Source organism: Bufo gargarizans, chromosome 4, assembly GCF_014858855.1.
Source record: "Bufo gargarizans isolate SCDJY-AF-19 chromosome 4, ASM1485885v1, whole genome shotgun sequence".
NCBI classification, from domain to species: domain Eukaryota; kingdom Metazoa; phylum Chordata; class Amphibia; order Anura; family Bufonidae; genus Bufo; species Bufo gargarizans.
In genome coordinates, this window is record NC_058083.1 from 477,767,976 (window position 1) to 477,784,729 (window position 16,754).

General features: G+C 43.6%; 1 protein-coding gene across 2 annotated transcripts in view; it reads left to right on the forward strand.

The window, feature by feature from the left end:
• POU2F3 (POU class 2 homeobox 3) overlaps window positions 1-16,754 on the forward strand; it is a 149,081-nt gene that overhangs the window by 53,570 nt on the left and 78,757 nt on the right. Inside the window, exons 1-2 of one of the 2 annotated variants that reach the window (XM_044290110.1) lie at window positions 7,968-8,066; window positions 8,501-8,569. In XM_044290110.1, the coding sequence (XP_044146045.1) occupies window positions 8,509-8,569 (61 nt within the window). In that variant the 5' untranslated portion in view covers window positions 7,968-8,066; window positions 8,501-8,508. Of the gene's footprint in view, window positions 1-7,967; window positions 8,067-8,500; window positions 8,570-16,754 lie in introns of those variants that run through there. The other variant, XM_044290109.1, reaches the window with a different exon arrangement.

Here is a 16,754-nt window from a genome sequence, read left to right on the forward strand (position 1 = left end):
GCCTGATCTCTCTGTGACGACCCTTGACTTCTGCAACCTGGGAATCCCCTGCACCAAAGTGCACACCTGCTTGCAGAGGTTAAGGGTGAAGACCAGGGAATTTCTTAGACTCCTCACCCCCATCAGGCCCTCAAAAAGCGTGTGGCTTACAGAATTCAACTTTTACAGGGCCATAATTCATTCATGTGCATTAGGCCTAAGTGTCTACTTTCCACAATGTTGCTAGTTAAGATGAGCGAATCGATCAAAATTCGACTCGGGTTCGGTGCGGGCAAATTAGTCAACAGATTTGATTTAGGTAGGTCCAAATCAAAAGTGCTCCAACTGACCTGACACTTTGTGTATCACACTGCATTTGCATTCAGATCCACCTTGAATTTCTACAAAATTTGTGTTGAATCTGATCTGTTCACACTCGCGGCGCTCATCTCTAGTTGCAGGTTTATACATACAACTCCAAAACATGTACAGTATGTGTTAGGACTTCCATATGGCTTCCAGGTACATACATTTTTTTCCGGACGTATTCATTTGATTTAAAGAGTCTTGGATGGAAAACAGACAGGAATGGTCAAATATCTCACATGGACCAACGGTCAATACCCAAAAAACGGTCAGGTGAATTGCCACATTTACTTTAAGAGTAGAGCCACACGGTCAGGTTTCTTGACGCAGTTCTGGAAGCCAAAATCAGGAGTGAGATCAAAAAGGAGAAAAAATATAAAGGACATACGATGTCTCCTCTTTTTTTAATTCACTCGTGGTTTTGGCTTCCAAAACTGAACATGTGGCCTTACCTTAACCACCTCCGGACCGCCTAACGCACATGTGCGTTCCGGAGGTGGCAGGCTGGCGCACAGTCACGCATATACGCGTCATCTCGCGATACGCGAGATTTCCTGTGAACGCGCGCACACAGGCGCGCGCGCTCACAGGAACGGAAGGTAAGCGAGTGGATCTCCAGCATGCCAGCGGCGATCGCTCGCTGGCAGGCTGGAGATCCGAATTTTTTAACCCCTAACAGGTATATTAGACGCTGTTTTCATAACAGCGTCTAATATACCTCCTACCTGGTCCTCTGGTGGTCCCTTTTGTTAGGATCGACCACCAGAGGACTCAGGTAGGTCAGTACAGTCCCACCAAACACCACACTACACTACACCCCCCCCCGTCACTTATTAACCCCTTATAAACCCCTGATCACCCATGATCACCCCATATAAACTCCCTGATCACCCCCCTGTCATTGATCACCCCCCTGTCAGGCTCCGTTCAGACGTCCGTATGATTTTTACGGATCCACGGATACATGGATCGGATCCGCAAAACGCATACGGACGTCTAAATGGAGCCTTACAGGGGGGTGATCAATGACAGGCGGGTGATCACCCATATACACTCCCTGATCACCCCCTGTCATTGATCACCCCCCTGTCACTGATCACCCCCCTGTAAGGCTCCATTCAGACGTCCGCATGATTTTTACGGATCCATGGATACATGGATCGGATCCGCAAAACACATGCGGACGTCTGAATGGAGCCTTACAGGGGGGTGATCACCCATATACACTCCCTGATCACCCCCTGTCATTGATCACCCCCCTGTAAGGCTCCATTCAGACGTCCGCATGTTTTTTGTGGATCCGATCCATGTATCCATGGATCCGTAAAAAATCATGCGGATGTCTGAATGGAGCCTTACAGGGGGGGTGATCCGTGACAGGGGGGTGATCACCCTGATCACCCCCTGTCATTGATAACCCCCCTGTAAGGCTCCATTCAGACGTCCGCATGTTTTTTGTGGATCCGATCCATGTATCCATGGATCCGTAAAAAATCATGCGGATGTCTGAATGGAGCCTTACAGGGGGGGTGATCCGTGACAGGGGGGTGATCACCCTGATCACCCCCTGTCATTGATAACCCCCCTGTAAGGCTCCATTCAGACGTCCGCATGTTTTTTGTGGATCCGATCCATGTATCCATGGATCCGTAAAAAATCATGCGGATGTCTGAATGGAGCCTTACAGGGGGGGTGATCCGTGACAGGGGGGTGATCACCCTGATCACCCTGATCACCCCCTGTCATTGATAACCCCCCTGTAAGGCTCCATTCAGACGTCCGCATGTTTTTTGTGGATCCGATCCATGTATCCATGGATCCGTAAAAAATCATGCGGATGTCTGAATGGAGCCTTACAGGGGGGGTGATCCGTGACAGGGGGCTGATCACCCTGATCACCCCCTGTCATTGATAACCCCCCTGTAAGGCTCCATTCAGACGTCCGCATGTTTTTTGTGGATCCGATCCATGTATCCATGGATCCGTAAAAAATCATGCGGATGTCTGAATGGAGCCTTACAGGGGGGGTGATCCGTGACAGGGGGGTGATCACCCTGATCACCCTGATCACCCCCTGTCATTGATAACCCCCCTGTAAGGCTCCATTCAGACGTCCGCATGTTTTTTGTGGATCCGATCCATGTATCCATGGATCCGTAAAAAATCATGCGGATGTCTGAATGGAGCCTTACAGGGGGGGTGATCCGTGACAGGGGGGTGATCACCCTGATCACCCTGATCACCCCCTGTCATTGATAACCCCCCTGTAAGGCTCCATTCAGACGTCCGCATGTTTTTTGTGGATCCGATCCATGTATCCATGGATCCGTAAAAAATCATGCGGATGTCTGAATGGAGCCTTACAGGGGGGGTGATCCGTGACAGGGGGGTGATCACCCTGATCACCCTGATCACCCCCTGTCATTGATAACCCCCCTGTAAGGCTCCATTCAGACGTCCGCATGTGTTTTGCGGATCCGATCCATGGATCCGTAAAAATTATACGGACGTCTGAATGGAGCCTTACCAGGGGGGTGATCAATGACAGGGGGGTGATCCGGGAGTCTATATGGGTGATTACCCCCCTGTCATTGATCACCCCCCTGTCATTGATCACCCCCCCTGTCATTGATCACCCCCCCCTGTAAGGCTCCATTCAGACATTTTTTTTGGCACAAGTTAGCGGAAATTTTTTTTTTGTTTTTGTTTTTTCTTACTAAGTCTCATATTCCACTAACTTGTGTCAAAAAATAAAATCTCACATGAACTCACCATACCCCTCACGGAATCCAAATGCGTAAACATTTTTAGACATTTATATTCCAGACTTCTTCTCACGCTTTAGGGCCCCTAAAAAGCCAGGGCAGTATAAATACCCCACATGTGACCCCATTTCGGAAAGAAGACACCCCAAGGTATTCGCTGAGGGGCATATTGAGTCCATGAAAGATTGAAATTTTGGTCCTAAGTTAGCGGAAAGTGAGACTTTGTGATAAAAAAACCAAAAAAATCAATTTCCGCTAACATATGCAAAAAATAAAAAATTTCTAGGAACTCGCCAGGCCCCTCATTGAATACCTTGGGGTGTCTTCTTTCCAAAGTGGGGTCACATGTGGGGTATTTATACTGCCCAGGCTTTTTAGGGGCCCGAAAGTGTGAGAAGAAGTCTGGGATCCAAATGTCTAAAAATGCCCTCCTAAAAGGAATTTGGGCCCCTTTGCGCATCTAGGCTGCAAAAAAGTGTGACACATCTGGTATCGCCGTACTCAGGAGAAGTTGGGGAATGTGTTTTGGCGTGTCATTTTACATATACCCATGCTGGGTGAGAAAAATATCTTGGTCAAATGCCAACTTTGTATAAAAAAATAGGAAAAGTTGTCTTTTGCCAAGATATTTCTATCACCCAGCATGGGTATATGTAAAATGACACCCCAAAACACATTCCCCAACTTCTCCTGAGTACGGCGATACCAGATGTGTCACACTTTTTTGCAGCCAAGGTGGGCAAAGGGGCACACATTCCAAAGTGCACCTTTCAGATTTCACAGGCCATTTTTTACAGATTTTGATTGCAAGGTACTTCTCACACATTTGGGCCCCTAAATTGCCAGGGCACTATAACTACGCCACAAGTGACCCCATTTTGGAAAGAAGACACCCCAAGGTATTCCGTGAGGGGCACTGCGAGTTCCTAGAATTTTTTATTTTTTGTCACAAGTTAGCGGAAAATGATGATTTTTCTTTTTTTTTCTTTTTTCCTTACAAAGTCTCATATTCCACTAACTTGCGACAAAAAAAAAAAAATTCTAGGAACTCGCCATGCCCCTCACGGAACACCTTGGGGTGTCTTCTTTCCAAAATGGGGTCACTTGTGGCGTAGTTATACTGCCCTGGCAATTTAGGGGCCCAAATGTGTGAGAAGAACTTTGCAATCAAAATCTGTAAAAAATGGCCTGCAAAATCTGAAAGGTGCACTTTGGAATATGTGCCCCTTTGCCCACCTTGGCAGCAAAAAAGTGTCACACATCTGGTATCGCCGTACTCAGGAGAAGTTGGGGAATGTGTTTTGGGGTGTCATTTTACATATACCCATGCTGGGTGAGAAAAATATCTTGGTCAAATGCCAACTTTGTATAAAAAAATGGGAAAAGTTGTCTTTTGCCAAGATATTTCTCTCATCCAGCATGGGTATATGTAAAATGACACCCCAAAACACATTCCCCAACTTCTCCTGAGTACGGCGATACCAGATGTGTCACACTTTTTTGCTGCCAAGGTGGGCAAAGGGGCACATATTCCAAAGTGCACCTTTCAGATTTTGCAGGCCATTTTTTACAGATTTTGATTGCAAAGTTCTTCTCACACATTTGGGCCCCTAAATTGCCAGGGCACTATAACTACGCCACAAGTGACCCCATTTTGGAAAGAAGACACCCCAAGGTATTTCGTGAGGGGCATGGCGAGTTCCTAGAATTTTTTATTTTTTGTCGCAAGTTAGTGAAATATGAGACTTTGTAAGGAAAAAAGAGAAAAAAATAAAAATCATCATTTTCCGCTAACTTGTGACAAAAAATAAAAAATTCTAGGAACTCGCCATGCCCCTCACGGAATACCTTGGGGTGTCTTCTTTCCAAAATGGGGTCACTTGTGGCGTAGTTATACTGCCCTGGCAATTTAGGGGCCCAAATGTGTGAGAAGTACCTTGCAATCAAAATGTGTAAAAAATGGCCTGCAAAATCTGAAAGGTGCACTTTGGAATATGGGCCCCTTTGCCCACCTTGGCAGCAAAAAAGTGTGACACATCTGGTATCGCCGTACTCAGGAGAAGTTGGGGAATGTGTTTTGGGGTGTCATTTTACATATACCCATGCTGGATGAGAGAAATATCTTGGCAAAAGACAACTTTTCCCATTTTTTTATACAAAGTTGGCATTTGACCAAGATATTTTTCTCACCCAGCATGGGTATATGTAAAATAACACCCCAAAACACATTCCCCAACTTCTCCTGAGTACGGCGATACCAGATGTGTCACACTTTTTTGCTGCCAAGGTGGGCAAAGGGGCACATATTCCAAAGTGCACCTTTTGGATTTCACCGGTCATTTTTTACACATTTTGATTGCAAAGTTCTTCTCACACATTTGGGCCCCTAGAATGCCAGGGCAGTATAACTACGCCACAAGTGACCCCATTTTGGAAAGAAGACACCCCAAGGTATTCCGTGAGGGGCATGGCGAGTTCCTAGAATTTTTTATTTTTTGTCGCAAGTTAGTGGAATATGAGACTTTGTAAGAAAAATAAAAAAAATAAAAATCATCATCATTTTCCGCTAACTTGTGACAAAAAATAAAAAGTTCTATGAACTCACTATGCCCATCAGCGAATACCTTAGGGTGTCTACTTTCCGAAATGGGGTCATTTGTGGGGGTTTTCTACTGTTTGGGCATTGTAGAACCTCAGGAATCATGACAGGTGCTCAGAAAGTCAGAGCTGTTTCAAAAAGCGGAAATTCACATTTTTGTACCATAGTTTGTAAATGCTATAACTTTTACCCAAACCATTTTTTTTTTTTGCCCAAACATTTTTTTTTTATCAAAGACATGTAGAACAATAAATTTGGCGAAAAATTTATATATGGATGTCGTTTTTTTTGCAAAATTTTACAGCTGAAAGTGAAAAATGTCATTTTTTTGCAAAAAAATCGTTACATTTTGATTAATAACAAAAAAAGTAAAAATGTCAGCAGCAATAAAATACCACCAAATGAAAGCTCCATTAGTGAGAAGAAAAGGAGGTAAAATTCATTTGGGTGGTAAGTTGCATGACCGAGCGATAAACGGTGAAAGGAGTGTAGTGCCGAAGTGTAAAAAGTGCTCTGGTCATGAAGGGGGTTTCACCTAGCGGGGCTGAAGTGGTTAATTGGTATAAGTGCAGTCCGGATAGGATATGGATGGAAATTACTGCAGTCTGAATTAGGACTTGTAGGTATTAATTAGGACATTGCAGTTATTGTAGATTCTTCATAAGTAAACCAAAGGTCGCACTGGCCCACCACAGGATCCTCTGGTGGGCCCGAGCTCTGACAATAATGAACCTCTAATAAAACAAGACCCATAAGGTCCAAAATACACAGAGGGTGGGCCCTCAGAATCATTTCTTTTGGTGGGTACAAGGGATTGCTGGGTAAACCTAAATGTACTTGCACATGGAGTGGATATTTCCGCTGCAGAATTAGGCTAGGTCTACACAACGACATTTGTCGCGCGACAATTTTTATAATGGCAGTCTATGGTGTTGCACTGCAACATGCGACATCCTGCGACTGCGACGCGACAGTCGCAGAAAATCCATTCGAGATGGATTTTTCCGCGACTGTCACGTCGCAGTCACAGCATGTCGCATGTTGCAGTGCGACACCATAGACTGCCATTATAAAAATTTTGCGTGACATTAGTGCAACAAAATATTGCGAGACAAATGTTGCACCCTATCTGTCGCGCAACTTTTTGTCGCGCAACAAATGTCGTCGTGTAGACCTAGCCTTAGGCTACATTCACATCTGCGACTGTCTTCTCTGGAACACTGCTGGAGTTTATTGACCCCATTGACTATAATGGGTCTGGCAGAGATCTGGTTGCTATCTGGCAAATATGCCGCGAATCGGTCAAATAAAAAATGCTGTTTTTCTCCAGCCTGTTCCTGGCATTCTATGCTGAAACAGCCTGCCAGAGAGGACAGCCGTAGGTGTGAAACATCACCGTTCAGCCTTTCCGTTCTTCTCCTCCGTTATATGAGCAGGAGAACAGAAAGGACGGATTCGGCACATAAACTGAGCCGAATGGAGCCCACGTGCCCCATAGACTATAATGGGGTCCGTTAGGTCTCTGCTCGGAGGAACATTTTTGAAGCGCAGACAAAATTCCTCAGAGTGGAAACCTAACGGATCCCATTATAGTCTATGGGGCCCGTTGGCTCCGTTCGCCTCCGTCCTTTCCGTTCTCCTTCTCCTATAACGGAGGAGAAGAACGGAAAGGCTGAACGGTGATGTAAACTCAGCCTTAACATTCACATCAAAAAGTGAAATCTGCGGTGGAAATCCACCAAATAAATAAACCGACCTGCTGCAAAACTTACAGAGTGAAAGCTTCCACGGCGTGCAGATGAGATTTGTTAAGACTGTATTACGCTGCGGAAAACCTGAGCAGAAAACCGTAAGATGCTATGTGGGCATGTAAGCCTAAACACAAATGCACTATTTCTATACTGTATCGTATATATCGAGGACATGTCATTTGGAACTGGTTAAAGGGGCTACATACCGTATATGTACTATGCATATTTAGGTGTAGTATTATGTTTGTATAGCTTTCTTTTTTACTTTATGCCTTTTCATTAGGCTTTTTTTTTTTTTTTTTTTCTAACTTCAGAAAAGTTTAAAGGCCCTGAAACCAGCACATTGTTATCTTATGCAAATCTTCCCTGCCAGCTGTAATGTGACTGGCTGCCTGGGGCATATGCAAATTATCTCCTTTATCTGTTTGGTTTACCTGTGTGCTAAGGGTTAAAGCCCTCATTGGGGGGGGGGTCAGCGTACTTTGTATAAAATATTCCTCTCCTCCAACTGACTTGTGTATCACCTGGAGGAGAGACGTAGTGCCTGACTGCATAGAGATCTCATCTGGAGACGCCAACTTAAATCTGAGAGAGGGCTAAATTCAGGTGAGGAGATCCGCGCTGGTACCTGGGGATGGGGGAATGGAGTCTAAGTGGATATATGGAGCTGAACTGGGTGACAGTCTCCGGTTACCAATTCAGATGTCATATCTTATGATGACAACTCCTAAGGCATAGAGGGTGGAGGACAAGTCACCGTCTAGCACCAGATATTTATTCATTCAATTTTTGGGTGAAGTTTTGGATATTCCACGTGTTTTTGTCTGGGTTCTGCAGACAAGTGACCAAAGGGGGACGAATGTAAAGAAATGATAAGGTTCCTCCACTCCTTGCCTGATGAATATGATGAACACTCCCTGTGCACACTAGAATTTGAAAGTCCAATGAATCTGATTGTAATCCGATGATTTGTTTAGAAAGATGCCATAAACATTTATTAAAATTGCCTTTTTTTTTTTTCTTCTCTGGACGTCCCTCAGGTATTAACATGAGCCGGGAACCGGATTCCACCGAGGAGCAGCACAACGTAGGCGGACATCTGCAGAACGGTGAGTGCCCGACTCTAGGGATGAGCGAGGGACAGCTAACGCCTGTCACCTAGGGGTGGGGGTCAGCAGTGCTTTATTGGATTTAGCTATTATTTACATGGGGATCGGCGTGAGAAGGACATCCCAAATGTACAACAGGAAATCATGTCATTATATCCTAATAATCATGTCATAACATAGAAGGGTCCAGTAGAGAAAGAGTTGGTCGGCACTCCTAGTCGCTGAAGGTGGTGCTCAGTGGTAATGGAATTCAAAGTCAGATATTTTAAACCACGGCACTCAGTTGTATTGCAAAATAGTGAAGATTCTTTAGTCCGTCCAAAAATGATAAGAAGCCATTGGCCAACGTTTCGGTCTAACTTAGACCTTGTTCACAGCCGTAATATTGGCAGCTAAGTGGTTGTAGGGAGGATGGCGTGTGACAAGATAGATAGATAGATAGATAGATAGATAGATAGGTATTTAGCACCATTCAAGTGCTGCCCAACCTGCAGGCAACACAGAGCAGGAGGAGCTGAGCAGATTGATATATAGTTATAGCTCAGCTTTTATCCTCCTGGATTTATTTCCATTTCTATTTCCCAGGGAGCATTGCTTGGCCTATAAGACTCCCTACGCCAACTTGGTGGTCTTCAAAAGTAGAACATGAATTCCACTAGACCCACCACATCATAGGCCTGTCACCCTTCTCTGCACAGACCAGGGGCAGTCTGCAGATGGCTGTCTTATGGGAAAGATCCTGATCTTGGCTTACTTCCCAAATCATTATTCCAAGGTCTGTTTAAAGGGCCAGACCTTGACTTATAGGGAAGCCATCCAATAGGTGGCAGTAGAGAGTCAACTTTGGTTCTCCCAGATAAATAAAATGTATATTTAGTACAACTTGTATTTTATCCATTTACCTTATCTTTCTATACCTAGGAGTCCAGTGGGTGGTTTCATCAGTGATTGACAGTTGTCCCTATATATACATTTATACAACAAAGGCTGTCAGTCACTGGTAGGACCACCCACTGGACTCCTATTTACATGAATAAACTGAAAGTTTTCCCCAGAATACTATGTATCAATCTGCTCAGCTCCTCCTGCTCTATAACGTGCTGCCTGCAGATACTGTAGTACTGCGGGTATAAGGTGATAGTGCTGATACAGCTGAGGATGAGGATGGGAAGTTATAAATATCAGAAATTCAAGAAGCGACATTTTGTTCTGCTCTATACAAGTATATAAAGTGGAACAACAAAGTACTTTTAAACATAACAACATACAGAAAAATACTGTAAAATAAAAAGTAGAAAACCGTAAAAATCTCAGGTTCCCAAAGTGAGCAATGTGCCTACAGTGGATTAAATAAAGATTAAAACTATTACACTTCCAAATATACAATTAAGTCTAATCAGTGTTTAAAATGTGGAGCTGCCGTTGCTGTTTTCTACAGCGTGGTGTGCGTTGTATTTTCAGGCAATATTTGATCTTTGGAAGCCACATGTTTCTCTTGTGTGTTTTAGCCACAGGACAGTAAAGTCACCTGCTTCTCAGTGATTGTGTTCCCTGATTCAGAACATCTTGTGCGTTACCATCTGAGACTTTTTTACTTTTCATTCACATTATTGGTTAAAGAAGAACACCCACCAAAAATGTTATTCTCTGACCTGTTAGAAAGGTACATTGTGTAATCTGTAGTGAAGGTAATCTTCTCACCAGTGATTGTATTTATGAATTATAACCTCCCTTCTGATCCTCAGCTGTGCCATGTGACCAACACTCTGATCGCCAAAGAACACAGCATCTTATGTGTAGGAAGTGAGTTCCTCTATGTATTCCTATTCCTCAATGTCAGTCTAGGAATGAATAGAGAAGTAACTGACTTCCTGTCCTGTGTCATTTGGAGATCAGAGTGCCGGCCACATGAAACAGCTGAGGATCGGAAGGGAGGTTATAACTCACAAATACAGTCACCGGTAAGAAGATTACCTTTACTACAATTTACTTCATGTACCTTTCTAACAGGTCAGAGAATGCAAATTTTTGTGGGGGTGCTACTTTAAGGAATAGGAAGTTTTGGCTTAAAGGGGTATTCCTATCTCAAACACTGATGGTATATCACTAGAATGTATCCTCAATATCAGATAGGTGTGGGTTCCACCACTGGGACTCACTCTTATCTCCAGAATGGGCCCCCCGAAGTGAAGCACATCACGCAAGCGCAGCCAACCTCCATTCACCCCTATGAAGGGCTCGCCTATTTCCAGCAGTCCCATTGAGGTGAATAGAGAGGTGATGGTGCTTGCACGGTGCACTCTCCCTTCACCGTTATGGGACTTTGAAAATAGCCACGCACACTTGCTCAGCTATTTTTTTCAACACCAAAGTGCTTTCCTTCACTTTGGTGGCCCTCTTCTCTTGGGGACCTTCTCCTATGGTTTGATTGACAGTCCCTGAGCTTTCAGAGTTAGTGGAGATGGTACCTAAAAAGCCAGGTGCAACAAATGGAGGGCACTGAATCCTTATTTGCATAAAATAAAGCTGCTGATTCTGCTGGATTTCTTGCAAGCTCATCCACTTTGCTGGTACTGTACAAAGCTGCAGATTTGCCGCATGCAAATCCAAATATGCAGTGTTTAGGCCATGTGGGAACATGCCCAGATGGATCCAAAATTCTGTACTGATTTGTTTCTTGAAGGGGTTGTCCAATTTCAGTAAGAAACCGGATAACACTGGGGAATCGGCTGCAGTAAAGAACCGAGTAGAAGTTACCTATTGCATCCAGAGCTACCACTCTGCTTGCCTAGCTATGCTGGTGAAGTCACGTCGACAACATGTGACTGCTGCAGCCAATCACTGGCCTCTTCGGTGCACCACTGAAGTCAGTGATGGATGCAGTGGTCCCGTGCTGTCGATAAGACATCATCAATACAGCTGCGTAAAAAGAACCCAAACTGGAGAACTGGAGCAGCGGTTCTGGATTCACTAAGAAAAGCTTATTTCTTCATTGCAGCCTAGTCCACATTGTTGTAAGGTTTCATATCTTTATACAGTTATAACCAACTGTGTTTTTCTGGCACACATCTCCTAATCTACTGCATACACATTTCGATTACATGCAGCCACCACTAGAGGGAGCTTACTGCATACTGTAAAATGAATTCCTAAAAATGTATGCTCTTAAGCTCCCCCTAGTGGAGGCTGAAGGTAGCCAGCATGCTGTCTTACGTCAATGCAGTTCTTTATCAGAAAAACTGAGCTCCACATAGAATTTTGTTCCTAAAAATGACATGATGAAAGATGGAGATTTACTTTCTAGTGTTTGATGGAATAGCACTGGATACCTTGTATGAAGATAGGAGAAGCTGCATGCAAGAAAAGTCTAGTGCTAGGAAAGGGTACGGTAAACTCTGCTCCCCATGTGACTGCAAGAGCCCTGGAAGCTCTGAATTGAATACTTAAAAAAAAAAGAAAAGGATTCATTTACACTAATGTAAATTTAAGGCCCCTTTCACACGGGCGAGTTTTCCGAGCGGGTGCAATGCTTGAGTTGAACGCATTGCACCCGCACTGAATCCGGACCTATTCATTTCTATGGGGCTGTGCACATGAGCGGTGATTTTCACGCATCACTTGTGCATTGCGTGAAAATTGCAGCAAGCTCTATTTTGTGCGTTTTCCACGTAACGTAGGCACCATAGAAGTGAATGGGGCTGCGTGAAAATCGCAAGCATCCGCAAGCAAGTGCGGATGCGGTGCGATCTTCACGCACGGTCGTTAGGAGACGATCGGGATGGGGACCCGATCATTATTATTTTCCCTTATAACATGGTTATAAGGGAAAATAATAGCATTCTGAATATAGAATGCTAAGTAAAATAGGGCTGGAGGGGTTCAAATTTTTTTTTCCAAAAAATGTAACTCACCTTAATACACTTGTTCGTGCAGCCGGCATCTCTTCTGTCTTCTTCTTTGAGGAATAGGACCTTTGATGATGTCACTACGCTCATTACATGGTCCGTCACGTGATCCATTACCATGGTGATGGATCGTGTGACGGACCATGTGATGAGCGCAGTGACATCATCAAAGGTCCTATTCCTCAAAGAAGAAGACAGAAGAGATGCCGGCTGCGCGAACAAGTGGATTAAGGTGAGTTAAATTATTATTATAATTTTTTTAACCCCTCCAGCTCTATTCTACTATGCATTCAGTAGTCAGAATGCTATTATTTTCCCTTTATAACCATGTTCCATCTACACAACCTTGAACCCAAACCTGAGCTTCTGTGAAGAAGTTCGGGTCTCGGTACCACATTCAGTTTTTTATCACGCGCATGCAAAACACATTGCACCCGCGCGATAAAAACTGAACAACGGAACGCAATCACAGTCAAAACTGACTGAAATTTGGTACCTACTCGCGCGGGTTTGCCGCAACGCATCCGGACCTTATCCAGACACGCTCATGTGAAAGAGGCCTCAGTCCATGTACTGTCTGTCCGTACAATGGACTACACATGGATAGCACATGGACCCATAAAAGTTCATGATGCTGTCCCCTCCGTTTTTTTAATGCAGGGCATGCGCTACTTTGGTCCCTGTGTCACAGAACACGGAGCTGGAGAACACTGAACAGAGTTGTCTCAGGATCATGTCCCACACAGACATACGGAGGTCATTCCCAGTAGCATACCTACCATAAAGGCAGACTACTCAACTGCTATGGGGTGCAGGTGGTGGGGAGGTCCAGCACTGAACTGCTTCTCCTGTTCCCGATATAGATTCGCTGCATAAATAAAAAATAAAAAGGTAAAAATTCTAATCACCCCCCTTTCCCTAAAATAAAAAAGTAAACAATAAAAAATTAAACATCATGGGCGTCACTGTCTCCAAAAACACCCACACTGTTAAAATATGGTAAAAAATGGTATCCTTATACAGCTCGCTCCACAAAAAATGAGCCCACACACAGCCCCGTAGACCTAAAAATAACAAAGTTATGTGTGTTTAGAATATGGTGATGCAAAGGAAAAAACTTTTTCCAAAGTTTTTATATTTTTTTCATGCATTAAAACACAAGGAAAACTATACAATTTTGGTATTGCTGTAATGGTACTGACCTGGTGAATGAAAGAAACAGGTTCTTTGTATCACACAGGGAAAGGCTTAAAAACAAAACCCATAAAACTATGGCAGAGTTGAATTTTGTTTTTCAATTCCACCCGATACAGGTCCTTCTCAAAAAATTAGCATATTGTGATAAAGTTCATTATTTTCTGTAATATACTGATAAACATTAGACTTTCATATATTTTAGATTCATTACACACCAACTGAAGTAGTTCAAGCCTTTTATTGTTTTAATATTGATGATTTTGGCATACAGCTCATGAAAACCCAAATTTCCTATCTCAAAAAATTAGCATATTTCATCCGACCAATAAAAGAAAAGTGTTTTTAATACAAAAAAAGTCAACCTTCAAATAATTATGTTCAGTTATGCACTCAATACTTGGTCGGGAATCCTTTTGCAGAAATGACTGCTTTAATGCGGCGTGGCATGGAGGCAATCAGCCTGTGGCACTGCTGAGGTGTTATGGAGGCCCAGGATGCTTCGATAGCGGCCTTAAGCTCATCCAGAGTGTTGGGTCTTGCGTCTCTCAACTTTCTCTTCCCAATATCCCACAGATTCTCTATGGGGTTCAGGTCAGGAGAGTTGGCAGGCCAATTGAGCACAATAATACCATGGTCAGTAAACCATTTACCAGTGGTTTTGGCGCTGTGAGCAGGTGCCAGGTCGTGCTGAAAAGTGAAATCTTCATCTCCATAAAGCTTTTCAGCAGATGGAAGCATGAAGTGCTCCAAAATCCCCTGATAGCTAGCTGCATTGACCCTGCCCTTGATAAAACACAGTGGACCAACACCAGCAGCTGACATGGCCCCCCAGACCATCACTGACTGTGGGGACTTGACACTGGACTTCAGGCATTTTGGCATTTCCCTCTCCCCAGTCTTCCTCCAGACTCTGGCACCTTGATTTCCGAATGGCATGCAACAGTCCAGTGCTGCTTCTCTGTAGCCCAGGTCAGGCGCTTCTGCCGCTGTTTCTGGTTCAAAAGTGGCTTGACCTGGGGAATGCGGCACCTGTAGCCCATTTCCTGCACACGCCTGTACACGGTGGCTCTGGATGTTTCTACTCCAGACTCAGTCCACTGCTTCCGCAGGTCCCCCAAGGTCTGGAATCTGTCCTTCTCCACAATCTTCCTCAGGGTCCGGTCACCACTTCTCGTTGTGCAGCGTTTTCTGCCACACTTTTTCCTTCCCACAGACTTCCCACTGAGGTGCCTTGATACAGCACTCTGGGAACAGCCTATTCGTTCAGAAATTTCTTTCTGTGTCTTACCCTCTTGCTTGAGGGTGTCAATGATGGCCTTCTGGACAGCAGTCAGGTCAGCAGTCTTACCCATGATTGCGGTTTTGAGTAATGAACCAGGTTGGGAGTTTTTAAAAGCCTCAGGAATCTTTTGCAGGTGTTTAGAGTTAATTAGTTGATTCAGATGATTAGGTTAATAGCTCGTTTAGAGAACCTTTTCATGATATGCTAATTTTTTGAGATAGGAATTTTGGGTTTTCATGAGCTGTATGCCAAAATCATCAATATTAAAACAATAAAAGGCTTGAACTACTTCAGTTGGTGTGTAATGAATCTAAAATATATGAAAGTCTAATGTTTATCAGTACATTACAGAGAATAATGAACTTTATCACAATATGCTAATTTTTTGAGAAGGACCTGTATATTTTTTTTTCCAACTTCCAACTACATCGTATGTAATATTACATGGTGCCATTAGAAAGTAAAGCTTGTCCCACAAAAAAAACAAGCCTCCGTATGGCCATGTGAACTAAAAATAAAAACGTTATGGCTCCAGGAAGGCCAGGAATAAAAAAATAAAAAAAATGCAAAAACGAAAAATACCCTGGGATTGAAGGAGTTAAAAAGCAGTTGAACATGACTCATTTGTTTACATCAAGCTGCATCGACAGCACAATGGTACATTGCGGTTACGTACCGTAGTTGAAAAAAGACACGGGATGATCAGGCTCAGTCTTCTGCTTGATGGGACAGAAAAACAAAACCTGTAAGACCATTGTGTCTCAGTTTGCCAGATGCATAAACCGTTCCTTCCTGGGCCAATATCGTAATAATAATAAGTTCAATGAATTACTAAAACAAGATTCTCTCACCTACCTTATATCTCTTGATGCTATTAGTCATGAGATGAATGTTAATCTGTTTCACATATTATGCCATTGCATCTGACATCACTATCTCTTGTTTTAGAGCATTTAGGGGATTTATAGAAAGGAAATATTATAGTAGTATAAGAGGTGATACTGTACAATGAAACTATAGAAACTATATTTGAAAAATAAAACTATAATAAACTATAGAAACTATATTTGAATTTAGTTACACACATGGGCACTAGGTACAATGGCACATGACTTAAATGGGCTGTCCGGGTTCAGAGCTGAACCCGGACATACCCATATTTTCACCCAGGCAGCCCCACCAAGATGAGCATTGGAGTATGATGGGCCAGTATTAAAGCCGGCCCATCAGAGCCGGTGACGTTACCGAACCCCTTTAATGGTTACAATTCTCTGCTAGCCACACAGCTTAGTGGTTACAGTTTTTGGTGGACACACAACTTAGTGGTTACAATTCTCTGGTAGGCACACAGCTTAGTGGTTACAGTTCTTAGTGGGCACACAGCTTAGTGGTTACAATTCTCTGGTAGGCACACAGATTAGTGGTTACAGTTCTTGGTGGGCACACAGCTTAGTGGTTACAATTCTCTGGTAGGCAAACAGCTTAGTGGGTACAGTTCTTGGTGGGCTCACAGCTTAGTGGTTACAATTCTCTGACCAATTATCAATCTAAACAGTAGAAAAATATCCAAATGTTGCAACATAAGGCTTTACCTAGATAAAAACAGAGAGAAGACCCAAAAGTGCTCACCTTGTGACTTTGTGCTGGGAGCACAATGCCCTAGAAAGCAGCTTTGTATGGAAGCTGCAAGCTGACAACCAGCCGGATCCACTTGGTTTACAGAGAGAATAGACTGTAAGCAGAAGTAGGGAAAAGGCACTGTGCGGGCACTGCTAGCATACAGTATATAAATCCAAAGCAT